An 18755-nucleotide genomic window follows, 5' to 3' on the forward strand; every position below is an offset into this window, starting at 1 on the left:
GACGAGTCAGACCAACAGCTTCAGTCCAGACTGCAATGTCCGACATCACTACTTCAAGTTTCAGCTCTTGAGGAAGAATGGGCTGCCATTCCTCCACAGACATTCAGACATTTCCCAGCAGAGTTCAAGCGGCCATAAAGGTGAAAGGTGGACTCGCACCGTATTAATGTCCACTAACAAGTGTCTGGAAGCCTTTAATCAAACAGTGTATAAACATATAGTGTGTAGCAGTGCTGCACTTGTAGGAATACTAGAGAGTACACCGTTACTGCCTCTCTCCATTCTTATCAGATTTAAACACAATGGTGCACCAACCCTGGCCACGTCTTCTGTCCACTGTGTTGTAATACCACTGTCAAACTACCCAAGTAGATCAAAACAAGAAGAAATCAAACACCAAATGGAATAATGACAATGATATGAAAAGGATAGATTGCTGCTCACCGTATGTTGGAGATGATGAGCTGCAGACAGGCACAACAAAAAGACTCCTAGACAAGTAGGTTTCTGGCCAAACGAGCTACTGAAGTAGCATGTAAGTGCGTGTCCCCCCCCTCCCCCCCCCCCTCCACACGCGCACACACACCTAGGCCTGGTACAGTGTTTTTTTGTGTGTGTGTGTGTGTGTGTGTGTGTGTGTGTGTGAGAGAGAGAGAGAGAGAGAGAGAGAGAGAGAGAGAGAGAGAGAGAGAGAGAGCATGCACTCGTAACTTTAAATGATCTCATACAATGTAGGCTTTCATGGCCGATGTTGTCTTCAGTTGAAACTTCCGGGCTGAGAGGCTGTGGTCAGAGTATAAAATTTCCACCTAATGTTTCATCGCCACCTGCGAGAGACATCATCTGAGGTCATCCGGCTACTGTTACCGGATGAGCTTGAAGTCAATAATACTCCGAATCTAATCGACTGGAGTAGAGGGATAGCTAAAAACAATCACCTCTCATTCCAGGAGGATGATGGAACGGTTGGAAACTAAATTACCTTTGCTATATTTCTAAGACGAATAAAAAGTAAAACACGATCTACGGCTTGTGCTGTATCTGCTAACACATCAGACAATTCAGATGGCAAACACACATTAAAATGTGAACAGCTATAAAATAGCGCTTGGGTCAGAAAATGGCACACTGTCAATGCTGTGTTGCAGTAAGCAGAGTGATGTGGGGTCGCCACTTAGCAAATGATGGTGACTGAAACGACAGTTACCAATAGGGTACATGACATGAGGAAGTTGTCCAAGCCATTGGGAGGTGTTTAATTTCCCAGAGTTTCTTTTTTTTGTGTGTGTGTGTGTGTGTGTGTGTGTGTGTGTGTGTGTGTGTGTGTGTGTCCAGAAGAAGGCCCTTTGGCCAAAATCATACTTGTTTAACAGTCTTTTTCTTATGTCTGTCCGCAACTCAACATCTCCACTATATGGTGAGTTGCAATGTATCCTTTTCATAATATTGTCAAAACAAGGAGAAACAATGTTACTGATTTGACATACGAAACACAATCTTAAATAACTGTGCTTATCTATTTCCCATATCTTGAATGATGTTGCTAATGGCAGCTCTAACTGCAACGCAAATGAGAAACAATATGATTCCAACAAACACAATATTAATCGTACAAGGTCACTAATGAGCAAGCAGACTGACCTGCCTCCAGCTGGTTTACTTTCTGCAGCAGTCTGTCGATCTCCAGGTGCGACTCCCATTCTCTGCTGGCATTGGGCGAGAGGGGTACACTGGTGCTTACTGCAACAATTGTACAGGTAAACTAGACATCAATGCTAGTCTGCAACTTATGTACACTAAACGTGATCAAACGAAAGCTATGAAGCATGAAAGTTATCCCAAAACAAGTTTCACACTCTTTCAGAATCTGGAAAAGAAAGGTCAACCGCCCACCAATACTGGAGGTCTGCTTTGTCCTCCAAGATCATAATGACATGGCATGTGATGTCATATGGGCACAAACAGAAAGAGAACAGAATACTGACTGTATTTTTGTGTTCTTATTAGCTTTTGGAATGTAGGATGTGGTGACTTGTCTAACTGAGGTTAGGCCAGAAGGTGACCGTATGAGTTCACGAAACCAACAAATGTGAATGAGAAATTTTAGACGTGGTGACATACTTATTTGTAGTTTAGTCCGAGGTGCAAGTTTGTTTAGAGGCAACAGTACGATCGTATATTGGCGATCAGTATCACACACTTCAATTAATCCTAAAACAATGTAGTGCAAAAGGTGAATGCACATGTGAGATGTTTGATGCAGCTATACATACATACACACATACATAATATGCATGCCATTGCACAGATGGCAGAGGGTATGTAGTACCCTCTGCCATCCCTTTTTTTTCCTGATTGCATATGGAGTGAGGGAAAAATGATTGCTTCTATTTTTCTGTATGAGGCATAATTTGCCTTATGAATCCTAGAGATAGCAGAATCGTTCGGCAGACTGTTACAAATGCTGCCTTTCTAAAATTCCTCAAAAGGAGTACAAAGAAAATTGTCTTCCAGGAGCCCGTCCCCCCCCCCCCCCCCTCTAATCTCATGAAGCATTTCTGTAATACTCACACACCATTCCAAACGTCCATTAAATCCAGCAGCATGACTTTGAAATGTTTTGATGTATTCATTTAATCCAACATACAGGGATCACAAACACTGGAGCAGTACTCAAAAAAGGGCTCGTACTACCCACATAATTATGCATTCCACCTACCCACCCCCTCAAATACAAAAAAATACTGAGAGTTACTGGTTCCTGTGTATTCTAGATGAAGTTATAACGCAGCTATTGTAATCACCAGGTATGACAGAGTGAGGAGAGATGTGAAGGTTAGGACTGGCACAACTCTCTAAATATGACTTTGTAACTTCGAATGCTCGAGTGCTCACGGGTGATGAAAAAGGATTTGGTCACTGGATGAGTCATCAGCAGAAGGTTTGAGCCGCAGTTTGGGCTAGTATACGGCATACAACTGTGAAGCATGATTTAACATTATGTGAGTTTTTCGCACGTGTGACACTGGTGGGTAGAAGTGGGCAGAGAAGAAAACTAACAGCTTAAGCCACTGCACAAAATTAAAGAGTTGTCGCAAACTTCCCATAAGGAGTAGTTTCAGACCATTGTCACCCCTGACCAACCCTCTACACAAGATCACAACACTCAGTAATGCCAGCACCATGAGACTGTAAGATTGACACTTGAAAAGCGTGATTTGTAATTTAAATTTTAAACCCAGTGATTCTCTCGAAAACAGTAATTTTCCAGTCACACAGTCTTTCCAACAATCAGCAATGCGTTGCGTAAAATAAATTTTACGCCTTTACCAATTTCAGCCACCTAATGTCATCCTTCAGAACGTTAAGGTTGATTAGCTCCAGTTATGGCATGATGTCTGCACTTGTTGCTTGGTTTTCTTATACCATTTTTGTGCAAGCACTACAAATCAAATGACCACAACAATGTGCTGCATACATACTTTTGATGCTCGCAAATAATGCAGTAACTATAACCTTCTTAAGAGGGGCACTAGGTGCCTGAAATCGGCAAAGGAATAAAATATCTTCTGTGCAACTGGTTTCCAATCATTTTGGAAAATTGCTTATGATGGATAAAATACTAATCAGTGGGACCGGACACTCAAATGCCTCCCGGCCCACAAGAAGACAAACGATTCAGAAGCGGAATTACTCCACGAAGATGGTGAGAGTGTGCCACTTCAAGACAGAACGCTACACAAGGACGAAAGGAGAAATCCTTGAAAAAATTGTAACAAGAGAAAGAGTAAGTGTCGTACTCTTGCAGGAGACACACCTGACTGATGAAAACATCGAACGATTATGCATACCAGGATTCACCAATGTGGGATACTCAGGACACGACAAACATGGTATGGCAACCCTAGTGAAAAATGAGCTTCTAGGAAACCTCGAGAACAATGTGGAATCGGTTCCACACGCAATAGGCATTAAACTGGGAGAGATGACAATCTACAATGTCTACAAACCACCTTCGCAGCAATGGCCTATAGGAATCTTACCGCAGGCTAATCATCCAGCAATCTATGCCGGCGACTTTAATTCCCAGCACACCAGATGGGGATATCAGAGATCCACTCCGGAAGGTGTTGGACTAAGTGACTGGGCTGACAACCGGGACCTACACCTCCTGTTTGATCCCAAGGACAGAGCGTCCTTCAATTCAAAAGTATGGGGCACAAAGGTGACACCTGACCTGACCTTTGTCACACACGGCGCAACGGGCGTACCAATGCAAGCTACAAGAAGAGTCCTCAAAGCTTTCCCACGGAGCCAACACCTCCCGATTATTGTGGAGATCGGCCTTTCCATCCCGATCATTAAGAGCCCCCCCGATTCCACGGTGGAATCTGAGAAAAGCAGACTGGGGGAAATATAAATCTTTTATTGACAAGACAATAAATCGAATACCACCAAGTCCAGAGAACTACCAAAGGTTTGTAAACCTGATATATAAAGGGGCCCTAAAGGCTATCCCCCGAGGGGCCCGGAGGGGATACATTCCTTGCTGGTCAGAGGAGTGCGAGTCATTGTTAGAGCAGTATGAGAGGAGTGGGGAGGACGAGACTGCAGAATGACTGATCAACACTATGAACGAGGAACGTAGGAACAGGTGGAAGATGGCAATGGAGAATCTGGACTTTACCCATTCTAGCAGGAAAGCTGGTGTCTACTACGGAAACTGGGTGGTGCCACAACACCACGAAGATCGGCCGCGGGTGTGGGCCCATCCGAAATAGCGACTGCCGTGAAACAGACCTCCAAAATACGCCTGAAGACTGAGGAGAAGGAAAGGATCTCCAGGAACCTAACCAAGGAATTAGCCAATAACCCAACTAATCTAGATATTGTCAAAGCAGTAGACGTCGAGGAGATTACCCAGGCCCTAACACTAATGAAAACAGGGAAAGCAGCCGGACCCGACGAAATCCTCCCAGAATTTCTGAGGGAGCTGGGACCCATTGGGAGGAAATGGATGGCCAAGCTCTTCACAGAATGCATTAAATCAGGTGCACTCCTGAAGTTATGGAAAGAAGCTAAGGTAATAGCAGTACTGAAACCAGGGAAGGATGGAGATAATCCAAAGAACTATAGACCGATCTCACTGCTTTGTACCTCTTACAAACTATTTGAGAGAATATTATTGGCCAGACTAGCACCATACATTGAGGCGAACCTCCCGGACTATCAAGCAGGGTTCCGTGTGGGAAGGAACTGCTGTGAACAAGTTTTGTCCCTTACAACATATATAGAGAAAGGCTATCAAAACAAGCTGAAAACGGGCCTGGTATTAATAGATCTTACATCAGCCTATGACATTGTCTGGACCGAAGGACTACTGCTCAAGCTTACTCGAATTATCAAATGCAATCAGACGTACACATTACTAAAAAATATGCTGACAGGCAGGAAGATCAAAGTCTATCTCCATGGAAAGAGCAGCAAAAGCATGGTTATAAACAATGGCCTGCCGCAGGGGTCAGCCCTGGCGCCGACCCTTTTTAATTTATACATATCTGATATGCCGAGCACCAGGTCACGTAAATTTGCGTATGCGGATGATCTGGCCATCGCATACCAAAGCAAAAATTTCGAAGATCTTGAAAAAACATTGAATGCGGACCTTGAAGCGCTGAACACCTACTACCTTAAGTAGCATTTGCATCCCAACCCCAATAAAACGACCAGTACCATAATGCACTTTAATAACAGAGCTTCAAGCAGGAAACTACAGCTTTCCCTGAATGACCGGCATATCAGACATGAAGATAAGCCCAAATATCTGGGAGTAAAATTAGACCGTACACTAACGTTTAGCTCCCATCTGGAAGACACCAAACAGAAATTAAAATCTCGAAATGCCATTATGTCTAAACTGGCTGGAACATCATGGGGGTGCGGAGCTAATACACTAAGGACGTCAGCATTAGCCCTCGTGTACAGCGTGGCTGAATATTGTTCACCAGTCTGGGCGAAAAGTGTGCATGTAAATAAAGTAGACACCCAATTGAAAGAGACGATGAGAATTATCTCAGGCACACTTAGGGCTACCCCATGTGACTGGCTCCCAGTCCTTGCCAACATAGAACCCCCTGATATAAGGCGCTCCATGGCGACCTCAAGATTATATAGGAAGATCGTACACAATCCAGAACTCCCTATACACCAAGACTTATCATCCATCAACAGGCTAAAATCTAGGTCCCGCTTTTGGAAGATTGGCAGGGAATTACAGGACTTCGACCCAAAGCTAGCCTGGGGGGAATCATGGCGCAAAGGGACACACAAGAACCAAAAGCTTATCGATGACCCCAGCAAGAAGATAAATGGTTTTGATCTCCCTCGGAAGCTCTGGGTTGCCTTAAATCGCCTTAGAACAAGCGTGGGAAGATGCAAGCATCTAATGAATAAGTGGGGACTTGCGGAGAGTCCCGTGTGTGAATGTGGTGAAATCCAGACAATGGACCACCTACTGGTGTGTGAAGTGGTAGGATATAGTGGTGAACTGAAGGACATGCATTACTTGCCTGACCTAGCCATAGATTGGCTCAAACCTATAAGTAGCATTGTGTAGTGTTGTAATTTCTTGGTGGATTGTAATGACACTGTAATATTTGCCTTGTACATGCCAAACGAATAAATGAAATAAATAAATGACTGTGAGGTAGACTACATTATTGACCCCCATTGTTATTATCAGAGCAGGTTTCTGATTGTAAAATCTCAATTTGCATGAGCATGTATTATAAATACATGTGTAATAGAACTTCACAGAATCCCATCAAATGTTGTTCCTTTGAAAAACCCTGGGGTCTGTCATACACTCAGTGTCCTCTGCTATTTGTTGGATGCACTCCAGTATGTCTTCCCCTAAATTTTTTACCCTCTACAGCTCCCTCTAGTACTATGGAACTTACTCCTTGATGCCTTAATGTATCCTATCCTAAACATTCCAAATGATCTGCATGAATCTCTCCATTTGTTATCTTTAAAGTCCCTCTAATTTTCAACATCCCTTTATTGCAGCCCAACCTGAAAGCTTCAGTTCTCTTGTTTTCTGGTTTCTCCAGAGTCCACAATTCACTTCCATACAATACTGTGCTCCAGAAGCACATTCTGGGAAATTTCTTCCTCAAATAGAGGCCAATATTTTTGCTCAGTCGTACAGGAGTGCCCTCTTGCCCATACGAGTCTGCTTTTTATGACACTATTATTTTGTATGACATGCATTACTTTGTTTACAAGGTATCAGAATACCTTCACTTCACCCAGTTCATGGTCCCCAATTTTGATGTTCAGCTTATTGTTAATCTTGTTTCTGCTACTCCTAATTTCCTACGTATCTCTTCAGTTAACTCTAATTGCATATTCTGTACTCATTAGACTGTTCTTACATTCAACACATCATGTAATTCTCCATCAGTTGCCTATAAAACCTCAAGTCTGTTGACATCAATGAATTAATAGCTTTACCTTCACTATTTATATTTTTTAGCGTTAGCTGGCATAAATACCCGCCAATTTTAGGGGTTTTTGGGAGGTTTCCCACATTACTCTTTGTTACATATTGCCCATGGAGTTCACTTTACAAAATACCCCAAAAAACGTAGCTTTCACAACATGTTTTGTTCCACTTAAGACCATAGCATTGAAGTTCAAAGTCTATTCCCTTTACTCCTCTTAGCCATCCTGTGCTTACATATTGGCAAGGTAACATCTGCCACACATGGTGTGAATATCTACTGCTTGTCTTTGCATATGCTAAACCCTACCTCAGCCACCAATGTTCTCCCCAATTGAGAACATTTCGAGCATTAGCGGCAGAGTCCTCCAACCATCATGGGATATTTATGATCTGATGTGCCTATCCATATGGATAGAATTTGACACGATATCCTTCAGGAGGCCATGCAAAAACTATCAATCAACGCCAAGCCATGTATCTGCTTGCTTAAGGGCCAAAGGTGGATCAATGTGTTTTCGACTCACTCAATTTGTGAAGCTCTCTTTTGAATAACTCATCAATTTTTTTCTGAAATTGTAATCATTTATTTGTCTGTACATGAACATCGCGTCTATCGAATTCCATCCCTTTTAGATAATTTCTTCATAGTTGACCATTTTTTTGTCTTAGCATTTATGTACAAATGTGACATCAATTAGTGTTTCATTCCACAGTTTTCATCAAGAGCCATATGTCTTGCCTACTTATAACAATGTGCCAACTACAATAGTTAAGTATTTAAAAAATACATGCTATTCCTGTCATAACCTGAAGCACTGAAGCAATCTCTCTTAGTTAATAGCACTGTTGTAACTGTAGATTTTGCTGTACATGGGACGATGTATCAGGATTTGCACTCATCACAGGCACCTACAGAAGAGTTTCACATTAATGTATGTGGCCTGTAAGTCACCCAAGAAGTGTCAATTAAGAAGGCCTGATCTGGCTATGAGCAAAATAAGGACCAGGTGTTTGTAACTAAAACGTGGCTATGCATGGAGGTCCAGTGTGGGCTGTGATCATTGCATGGTAGCCTAACTCGGTAGAAACACCAGAGCATTAATGCACAACCAATTTATGCTGAAAAAAAAGTTTCGATTTTGGCGGCCATGTGCAAATTTGTCACTTCACAGCACCTCGTCGACATCTTCGGAGTTCATATTGGACAAATTATGTAAGCAGTGGTTAATAGTAACATCAACATTATGCCTTTCTCACTTGTTTGACATTTCCTACCAGATTTGCATCTGGTGCTCAAAATTGGAATTAATTTTTTCCATTAAACTGGTTCTGCATTAATGCACTACAATACCTGTCAAGTTTTGCTGTCAAATGATAATTACAGTCCACAATGGCCCTCTGTGAGTAGCTGCACTTTAATTATAACCACTCAGTACTGTTAAATGCAGTTGTCTGCTTCATCTGGGACACAGCAATCATATTCATCAACGGCAAAGGAATGTGGCACAGTAGTACCCTCACAGCTGCGAGTAATGCTATTATTATGAAACTATAAATGTAATGGACATGAAAGACTTGTTTCACATTTTGTGAATTCTGTCAAAATTCAGAGACAGGAACTAAAATAAAAGGGATTAACTGAAGAGTTTAACCCTACTTAACCAACATACAAGTAAACTAATCACTTTTGAAACTAACCTAAACATCAGGCTATTTAAGCAAAACCTACATTTCAAAAATGAAAGCTGAGTAAATAAAAGAAATATTATCAGTGTTCAGTTCTGTTTATGCACACGTAATGTCACACGCACATCATCACTTCATATACCTTATACAACACTGCATACTTTCCAATGTCAGGCAGGGGTTATATTTATTCTTTTCCTATCATTATTGCATGGTAGACACTCGGCCTGCAATAGTGCACAAGAACTATTATAATGTTGTTGTTCTGGTCTTCAGTCCTGAGACTGGTTAGATGCAGCTCTCCATGCTACTCTATCCTGTGCAAGCTGCTTCATCTCCCAGTACCTACTGCAGCCTACATCCTTCTGAATCTGCTTGGTATATTCATCTCTTGGTCTCCCTCTACGATTTTTACCCTCCGCGCTGCCCTCTAATACTAAATTGGTGATCCCTTGATGCCTCAGAACATGTCCTACCAATTGATCCCTTCTTCTAGTCAAGTTGTGCCACAAACTTCTCTTCTCTCCAATTCTATTCAATACCTCCTCATTAGTTATCTAATCTTCAGCATTCTTCCGTAGCACCACATTTCGAAAGCTTCTATTCTCTTCTTGTACAAACTATTTATCGTCCATGTTTCACTTCCATACATGGCTACACTCCATACAAATACTTTCAGAAACGACTTCCTGACACTTAAATCTATACTCGATGTTAACAAATTTCTCTTCTTCAGAAACGCTTTCCTTGCCATTGCCAGTCTACATTTTATATCCTCTCTACTTCGGCCATCATCAGTTATTTTGCTCCCCAAATAGGAAACAAAACTCATTTACTACCTTAAGTGTCTCATTTTCTAATCTAATTCCCTCAGCAACACCCGACTTAATTCGACCACATTCCATTATCCTCGTTTTGCTTTTGTTGATGTTAATCTTATATCCTCCTTTCAAGACACTATCCATTCTGTTCAACTGCTCTTCCAAGTCCTTAGCTGTCTCTGACAGAATTACAATGTCATCAGCGAACCTCAAAGTTTTTATTTCTTCTCCATAGATTTTAATACCTACTCCGAATTTTTCTTTTGTTTCCTTCACTGCTTGCTCAATATACAGATTGAATAACATCGGGGAGAGGCTACAACCATGTCTCACTCCCTTCCCAACCACTGCTTCCCTTTCATGTCCCTCAACTCTTATAACTGCTATCTGGTTTCTGTACAAATTATAAATAGCCTTTCACTCCCTGTATTTCACCCCTACCACCTTCAGAATTTGAGTGTGAGTATTCCAGTCAATATTGTCAAAAGCTTTTTCTAAGTCTACAAATGCTAGAAACGTAGGTTTGCCTTTCCTTAATCTAGCTTCTAAGATAAGTCATAGGGTCAGTATTGCCTCACATGTTCCGATATTTCTATGGAATCCAAACTGATCTTCCACGAGGTCAGCTTCTACTGGTTTTTCCATTCATCTGTAAAGAATTCGCGTTAATCTTTTGCAGCCGTGACTTATTAAACTGATAGTCCGATAATTTTCACATCTGTCAACACCTGCTTTCATTGGGATTGGAATTATTATATTCTTCTTGAAGTCTGAGGGTATTTCGCCTGTCTTATACATTTTGCTCACCAGATGGTAGAGTTTTGTCAGGACTGGCTCTCCCAAGGCTGTTAGTAGTTCTAATGGAATGTTGTCTACTCCCAGGGCCTTGTTTCGACTTAGGTCTTTCAGTGCTCTGTCAAACTCTTCACGCACTATCATATCTCCCATTTCATCTTCATCTACATCCTCTTCCATTTCCATAATATTGTCCTCAAGTACATCGCCCTTGTATAGACCCTCTATATACTCCTTCTACCCTCCTGCTTTCCCTTTTTTGCTTAAAACTGGGTTTCCATCAAAGCTCTTGATATTCATACAAGTGGTTCTCTTTTCTCCAAAGGTCTCTTTAATTTTCCTGTAGGCAGTATCTATCCTACCCCTAGTGAGAGATGCCTCTACATCCTTACAATTGTCCTCTAGCCATCCCTGCTTAGCCATTTTGCACTTCCTGTCGATCTCATTTTTGAAACTTTTGTATTCCGTTTTGTCTGCTTCATTTACTGCATTTTTATATTTTCTCCTTTCATCAATTAAATTCAATATTTCTTCTGTTACCCAAGGATATATAATATCCAATCTGAATACTGGTTTGATGCATTTCTTCACTCTTGTCTAGCCTACGCAAGCCTCTTCATTCCGCCCCAACTGTGCAATCTACACCCCGCTGAAGCCACTTATTCCATGCAACCCTTTGCATGTCTATGATTTCCACGGCCACATTCCATCTATTGCCAAATTCCTTGATGTCTTAAAGTGTGTCCTGTCAGCCACTCCCTTCTTTTGCTCAAACTTTATTTTTGCCCAGTCTGAATTTTACACCCTCTCTATTTCAGCTGCCATAACAAAACTCATCTTTGTTTAGTGTTTCATTTGCTAATCTAATTTACTAGGCATTGCCCAGTTTAATCCGACTATATTCTGTTACCCTTACTTTGCTTTTGTCGACGTCCATCTCATAACTGCTTTTCAGAACAACATCCAACTGCACTTCAAACACTCTTGTCATTTCTGACACAATTACAATGCCATCTCCCAGAACGTTCCTCCCTTTAGAGGACTGAATAACACAAGGACAGCCAAGGCCACTCTGTTCTCATCTACTGTCTCCACACATGTCCTTTGACTCTCATAACTGCAATTCAGTTCCCATAAAAGTTGTCAACGACCTCCAGATTTCTTCATTTTTCCTCCCCCTAAAGAATTTCAAACAATGTATTCCATTCAGAATTGCCCAATGATTTGTCTAAACCTACAAATGTTATAAATGTTTTGCCTTTCTTCATTCTCTCTTCTAAAGAAGCCTTATTGTCATTATTGCCTAATGTCCCCAAGTTTTCCTTATCTCCTCATTTCTACTACTTTACAGCATATTTATTACTTATTTACTTGGCCTTTTGCCTCTTCGATATTTAACGAAGCATCGTACATTTTACATTGCTAACATGAGAGCTTTATATTAACTGTGTCTTCATCTGTGAGAGGATGTTACTCCTTTGTTATATAACAATTTTACAAATCAGTATATATAATAAACATAAGCATGGTTTTTTGCGTGTAAGCCGCCTTAACTCTACAACCAACCCCCAAAGCCCCATAGGTGTTATTAGTGGTATGGCACCCCTCCACTCCCCATTCTTGAAGAAGGTTTCAGTTTGGAACTACAGGGGTTGTGTTTGATGATAAGGGAGTCAAAAAGTGAGCAACACACTAATTTACTTCTTTTGGGAAGACAGTGAAAGAATTGGAAATCAAGTGCCGAATTCTCCTAGAAAGTTCAAGAATGCTGGAGGATTTGCCACAATGATTGTGAAAATGCTTCTCAAATGTTCTGATGAGAATACGATTCAGATAAGAAGAGTACACACAGGTGATGGCGAGATGTGTGCATCAGTATACTTTTGGAAATTTATTAGAGTGCATCAAGGAATTGCAAAAATAGTAGAAAGTAATAGCAACACCTCAAAGAATGTAAATTGTTTAGGGTGGTGAACAGTGTATTATGCTGGACTTTGAACATTGAACAGTATCACACAACACAAAAGAAGAGGGGATCTTATCAGTGGTGAACTGAAATGAAGGAACAGAGAGAACGGCAAAGATATGAAATATATGCGGAGCAAGAAGCACATTCAGCTGTACAATGGAAGACAATTAATAATTTGTGAGGAAACCTAACAGATGAACAGTGAAATGAAACTAGAGAAGAGCATCGAGCGAGATACCAACAAGCACACCTAGAGAAAATGTCGAGGAAACAAGACTTTGGAATGAAGTAGGGTTACAGCTAGTGACGCTCATGGACAACAACAATCACAAATGGGTGAATAAAACATTAGTGTACAAGAAGTAGAAAGCAAAAAAGTAGAGATTACTGTTTGGCAGGCAAAGCACTCCATTATCATCCCACTAAGGAATACAAGAAACACAACCATGCTATCCATGGCAGAGAAGATCAAGTATGTCAGTACCTTGGTGTCAAGAAATTCAGTAGACAAACACCAGAAAGTGTTGCATGTTCCATAGAGTTCTAGAGTTTTCTTTAATGTTCTTAAATATTTATGGATGTTTTGAAATGTTCTGTATTTGTAAATGTCAGTCTTTATCAAATATGTTGTACAATTTATAGTAACAGTTTCTGCTACTGTGATCATATCATAAAAATATTCTGATATAAATATTGACATCGATAATCTTTGCACAGACGAACGTAAGTGCTCACTTTCATGGGTGAAGAAGAATATTCCTGGTAATCGTCAGCTTTAACCAGCGATATAGGAAACACGCAACAAACGTCACGAACATCATGCTGATTATATTGTCATATCAATGGTAATTTGTTTCCAAACAGGCTACACTAAAGATGAGTGTGTAACAAAAGACAGTTTTTTTGCTTTCAAATTTAGTTGTATGTCACAGCAGCCATTAACATTAAATCACTTGTCAAAGTCGACACCTGGTATACAGTATTCCTCTTGACCCCTCAAATGATATTGGATTGTTCTCTTATGTTTTGGAATGTTCTCAGTGTTCTGTAAGGGAATGAATAAGTCAATGACATGGTACAAAATTGTTAAGGCTTTCGTGGCCACTTGTTGACAAACTGCCTATTGGCTTCTGTCTCGGGTTCTTCGGCCGACGTTCATCTAATGATTTTTCTGACGTTTCGCCAGCACGAGTAGCTGGCATTGTCAAAGCTTCACCCTTCACCGGCAATGGAGGGTGAAGCTTTGACAATGCCAGCTACTCGTGCTGGCGAAACGTCAGAAAAATCATTAGATGAACGTCGGCCGAAGAACCCGAGACAGAAGCCAATAGGCAGTTTGTCAATGACATGGTACTTTATTTCACATCAGGGTATTCTTGAATACTTGAGTGCATTTAAGACTACTTAAGACCGTTTTTTGAGGTCTTTCTCATGTAGATTATGATAAAATAAATTAAACAAAGGAAGTAGGGAAGAGAGGGAGACTGCTTAAACATGTCTTATGGCAGTTAGATGCAGTTAGTGACTTACAGGAATTGAAGGAATAGGGAGGATTAAGCTATCATTAATTCAAGACATTAGACAGCATTTTTTGAAGTGATTAACCTTATATCTGCACACATTTATGACAAAACTACAGAAGCATGTGTTCTGAAAGAGTAGTTATAGGGATGGAGGTATTAGTCAGTGGGTGCCATCTATTGCACTTCTTTCTACCTATGGGACTAAATCTTGCAAACTAGTCCTCGCAGGCAATCCAATTGCTAAAGAATATTAATGGTTCTGCATCTAGTTCATGACAGTCTTAGCTTCTGGATCCTTTGAATTTACAACATTATTTATTAGTGTAGAAGCAACAATCTTAGACCAGCAAATTCAAACAATCTTAGAACAATGTGCAGAATCCAGAATGAGATTTTCACTCTACAGCGGAGTGTGCGCTGATATGAAACTGTGAGTGCCGGGCGTGAGTCGTGCTTCGGTAGCTCAGATGGTAGAGCACATGTCCGCGAAAGGCAAAGGTCCCGAGTTTGAGTCTCGGTCGGGCACACAGTTTTAATCTACCAGGAAGTTTCAATGTGCAGAATATTAATGCCATAGTAAAAATCATGCTTTAGAAAAATCTGTGGTTGCTTACAGCACTATGAATAAACTGAAAATTCTGGTTGATGAAAAAAAAAATTAAATAAAAATTAAAAAAATTGCCCAATACAACAAGCATATGGAACGCTTATTAAAGATGTCATAGGAATCAGAGTGTGCTACACAAACTCTAACCAGGGCAGCTACTATAATCTTAGTGGTGTTTAGAAGTGGGTTTTTGACTTTAAGAGTCTATAGAGAAATTTGCCAAGTTCTTTTTTACATTTCACCTGACACCACTCGCACTACAGACATTGACACAACTTCTGATGTGAATCGACCAATCTAGGTCCGTTTATGAAAGGGGGGGGGGGGGGGGGGGGGGAGTGCGGCAGCACAGCAACACTTGCGAGATACTAACAGGGAAGGTTATCATCAGAAGCTGAAGTTTTTAATCTAACATGCTGTAGCAGAAATATTGAGAATATACTACAACTGATGACATGGGGTTGTGATTGCTGAAGAGATGATTGAATGTAAGTTGGAGTAATTACTTTAGAGGATCACACAAGACCCTTACAGCTCTTTTTAGAAAACAATAAGACCACAAAGTGATGAGACAATTATCTTAAACATTATTTTAAAGGGAAGCCAAGGTGTATGGACCTTTTTATAAGATTTCGTTGTAGTATGTCCTAGAAATCAAAGACGCTATACTAGGGGGCACGTCTTTTCCTTTTTCTGTCTCTCTGGAGAAAAATTGTCTATAAGTGCTAATTCTTAAAGTAAAAGCAGTAACCACCCAGTGTTAGTAATGTCATTATAAGAACAATGATTGCCATTACTAGTTTTAACTGATAGTTTCACCATATTTTGAACACCAACAGCTGTTTGATGACAACCCTACTGGTTGAAGACTATTGAGGCACTGTTTGTTCTTGATAAATACCATTTTTAACAGTGGCTAGTTGCTGTGTTTACCTTATTATAGAAATTAAACTGTATTTATACACAGCCACAATCTAACAAATTTTCAATAAAATGGCATAAAGTTAACTTCATTTTTTAAAACCTTCTGGTACATTCGTCCAGTCAATTACTATCAGATGCAGCAAAATAGGCGATTTCTCTTAATTACAACTAGAATAAACTGTTGGACTGCGACTAGTGAGAGCATATGTCACACTGAGTGTTATATTTATTACAAGAAAAAGTGTACACAATGCTTACAATAAGTGACTCTGAACTATGAGTACCAACAGAATAAACCATATCCCCAATCAGGCATGCTGAATACTGAAGAGGCTTCACATAAGGTGAAAAACAGAATGTGGCAAGTGATTAAAATCAATCAAAATGAACACCATTTATGTCTCCAATAAAACAAACTATTCCTGTAATCACAGCCTGGCAAGAGCATAAGAAACAAAAATTACAAGGTGGATGCAAAAGAGACCTGTGCAACTGCCTGCTTTCTACAATTGAAGGTTATGCTACGGTCCTTATTTTCCTCTACTGGCAACATGCAAATGTTCTTTAATTTATTCCCAATCACCCAAAATTAACATTATTAGGTTTCATTTTAAGTTTCAGTTTGGATGAAGCATTACAGCACATAAACATTAGGCCCACAGAACTCTGGAAACAAGTCACAATTTGCAGGCACTCATTCTACAACAAACAGTTGCCTAAAGGTGAGCTAAAAGTGGTCAACAAATCCGTGCAGGCATAGCCCCTATTTCAATAACTATATCTGCAATCCAGGTATGTTCTCCATTCACGGTACTGCCATGGGATATACATGTTAAATTGACCACAATAGGTGAGTTTGAGTGTGGGAGTATCATGAGACCAACAGGCTCGGTTCACAAGAATGTACAATAGGCCTAGAAGTCAACTGGTCACATCATTATCACAGTAAAATGCACACACATTCACAAGCTTCAAAGCTGTAATATAAAGTCCCTATGATATCTACCACATCCCATTTCCACTTAGAAACGATAGAAATGTTAAGTGTGAAACAAAACCAAATAGTAATAATAACTGCTATACAATTGTTCCGATTTTCAATTCACCACTTGAGGTTAATTACATGTACTACTTCACAATCAGTCACATATTGCTTCTCGTTTCAATGTGCCTCTGTAGTAATGACATAAGTTAAATTATGCAAAAGTGAACATTTTTCCAGTTGCGATCAATAGTTTTTGTTTCGATCGGCGGAAAATATAACAGTCAAAACAATATGTTCCGGAAGTGTGATATTCATCATCCATAAGTAAGTGGTAGAATGGCAAGAAAGACTGACATTTCTACAGCTCGACAGCAAGAAACCATACATCATCCGTGAGAGTGCGAACGACGCGAACACAATTCTAGCAGTTTCTAGTACGCGTTCATTTCCTCAAGAATTCTTAAATCTTGTTTTTAGCAGGCTCTTGTCCTTCACTTTATTCGCCGTGGGCTGATGTTTGAATCACGACGTCAACCAGGGCGAAATTTTTGAGAAGGAAAAATGTTCAAATTCGGTAGTGCTCATTAGGACTTTCCCTTAAAAATAGCACATACACTGGCGACCTACTTCAACACAGCACCAACAAAACAAACATCAGAGCTACATAAGAGATTCATTCATCATTTGTAATTATATTTCTTATAAGCATATCGTGCTGTGTAGTAAAACTATATGGAAAACATTATTGAGCTTACGGAAATCATGTCCAGTTAAGTCAATGTAACTTCTTGCCCCGATGACACACGAACGCACCTTCTACACAAAAGGTACAAGAAAAGTCAACACTTCAAATCAGGCTTACCTTTTAATAGCTTCTCCAATACTTGATTTAGTTCATTTCTTTTCTGGCGAGATAGTTTCCGCGGTGCGCTTGTTTCGTTACTCGATTCTTGTACTTTTCCTCTGCCTCCAGATTTTCCGTGGCCCTTTTTTCCCATTATCTGCAAAGACCGCGTTTAAGTGACATAATACGTTATGATCAATAAATTACAGTCTCTCCCATCGAAATGTTTTGAAATCAAAATATAGCAATAACAAAGCAGAACAAATCAAAGATTTACTCTGCGCTCTCCACAGATGGAGCGCGATGCGATCCACAGTGTCAAATCCAAATCCGAGTATCGATGACACTCCGGTGCAAACCTTGCAACAAAAAGACAGGAATCGACTGTCAATATATACCTATTTCCCAATGAAAAAGAAAGAAGGCCCAGAATTATTACGAAAGCAGAGGATATGCTTGACTGACATTCGGTATAGTTCATTACAAATAGAAAAACTATTTGCTTCATCTACATTTTGCAAAACACAGTGGAGTGCATGCAGAGGATACTTCTATTACATCAAGTACTATTTCCCAATGAATATGAAAGAAGGCCCTGAATTGTTACGAAAGTAGAGAATATGTTTGAATGACATTCGGTACCGTTTGTTACCAATAGCAATATAATTGATTCATCTACATTTTTCAAAACGCTGTGGGACGCATGGTAGAGGACATTCCTATTGTATTAAACTCCCTGACTTGGAGACTATCTACAACAAACCACTAGTATGCTGGTAAATCAAAGAGTTCAGATATGTTATCTATATCTGAGTCAAATGGATTGTCTTAGATGTTTATATAACGTAATTAACTCTAGGCGTGTCTTAATAACCGTATGTCCCTGTAATTAAGCATATTTTTTTCATTTTGTGAAGTACACAACTTTATTTCCTCCCACATTTAGATCTAGATACTTACCTTGACACATGAAATATTGTCAGAATCGGAACCAACGTTTGTGCAACCTTTATGAATTACAATTTTACAAAGATAACTGTATTACTGTATTTTTGAAAAGCTGAGGATTACAGTAACGGTGTCTAACAAGTCAT

The 18755-nt window shown here is 40.1% G+C and overlaps 1 protein-coding gene across 1 annotated transcript in view; it reads right to left on the reverse strand.

Annotated features, from left to right (window-relative positions):
• The window catches only part of LOC124551094 (actin-histidine N-methyltransferase), a 426960-nt gene extending 408972 nt beyond the window's left edge, over positions 1-17988 (reverse strand). Inside the window, exons 1-3 of the mRNA XM_047126025.1 lie at positions 17939-17988; positions 17680-17818; positions 1642-1740 (exon numbers count right to left, since the gene is read on the reverse strand). Coding sequence (XP_046981981.1) covers positions 1642-1740; positions 17680-17815 — 235 coding nt within the window. The 5' untranslated portion in view covers positions 17816-17818; positions 17939-17988. The remainder of the gene's footprint in view (positions 1-1641; positions 1741-17679; positions 17819-17938) is intronic.
• Positions 17989-18755: the final 767 nt, after the last annotated feature.

The sequence above is a fragment of the Schistocerca americana genome, chromosome 9, assembly GCF_021461395.2.
Source record: "Schistocerca americana isolate TAMUIC-IGC-003095 chromosome 9, iqSchAmer2.1, whole genome shotgun sequence".
NCBI classification, from domain to species: domain Eukaryota; kingdom Metazoa; phylum Arthropoda; class Insecta; order Orthoptera; family Acrididae; genus Schistocerca; species Schistocerca americana.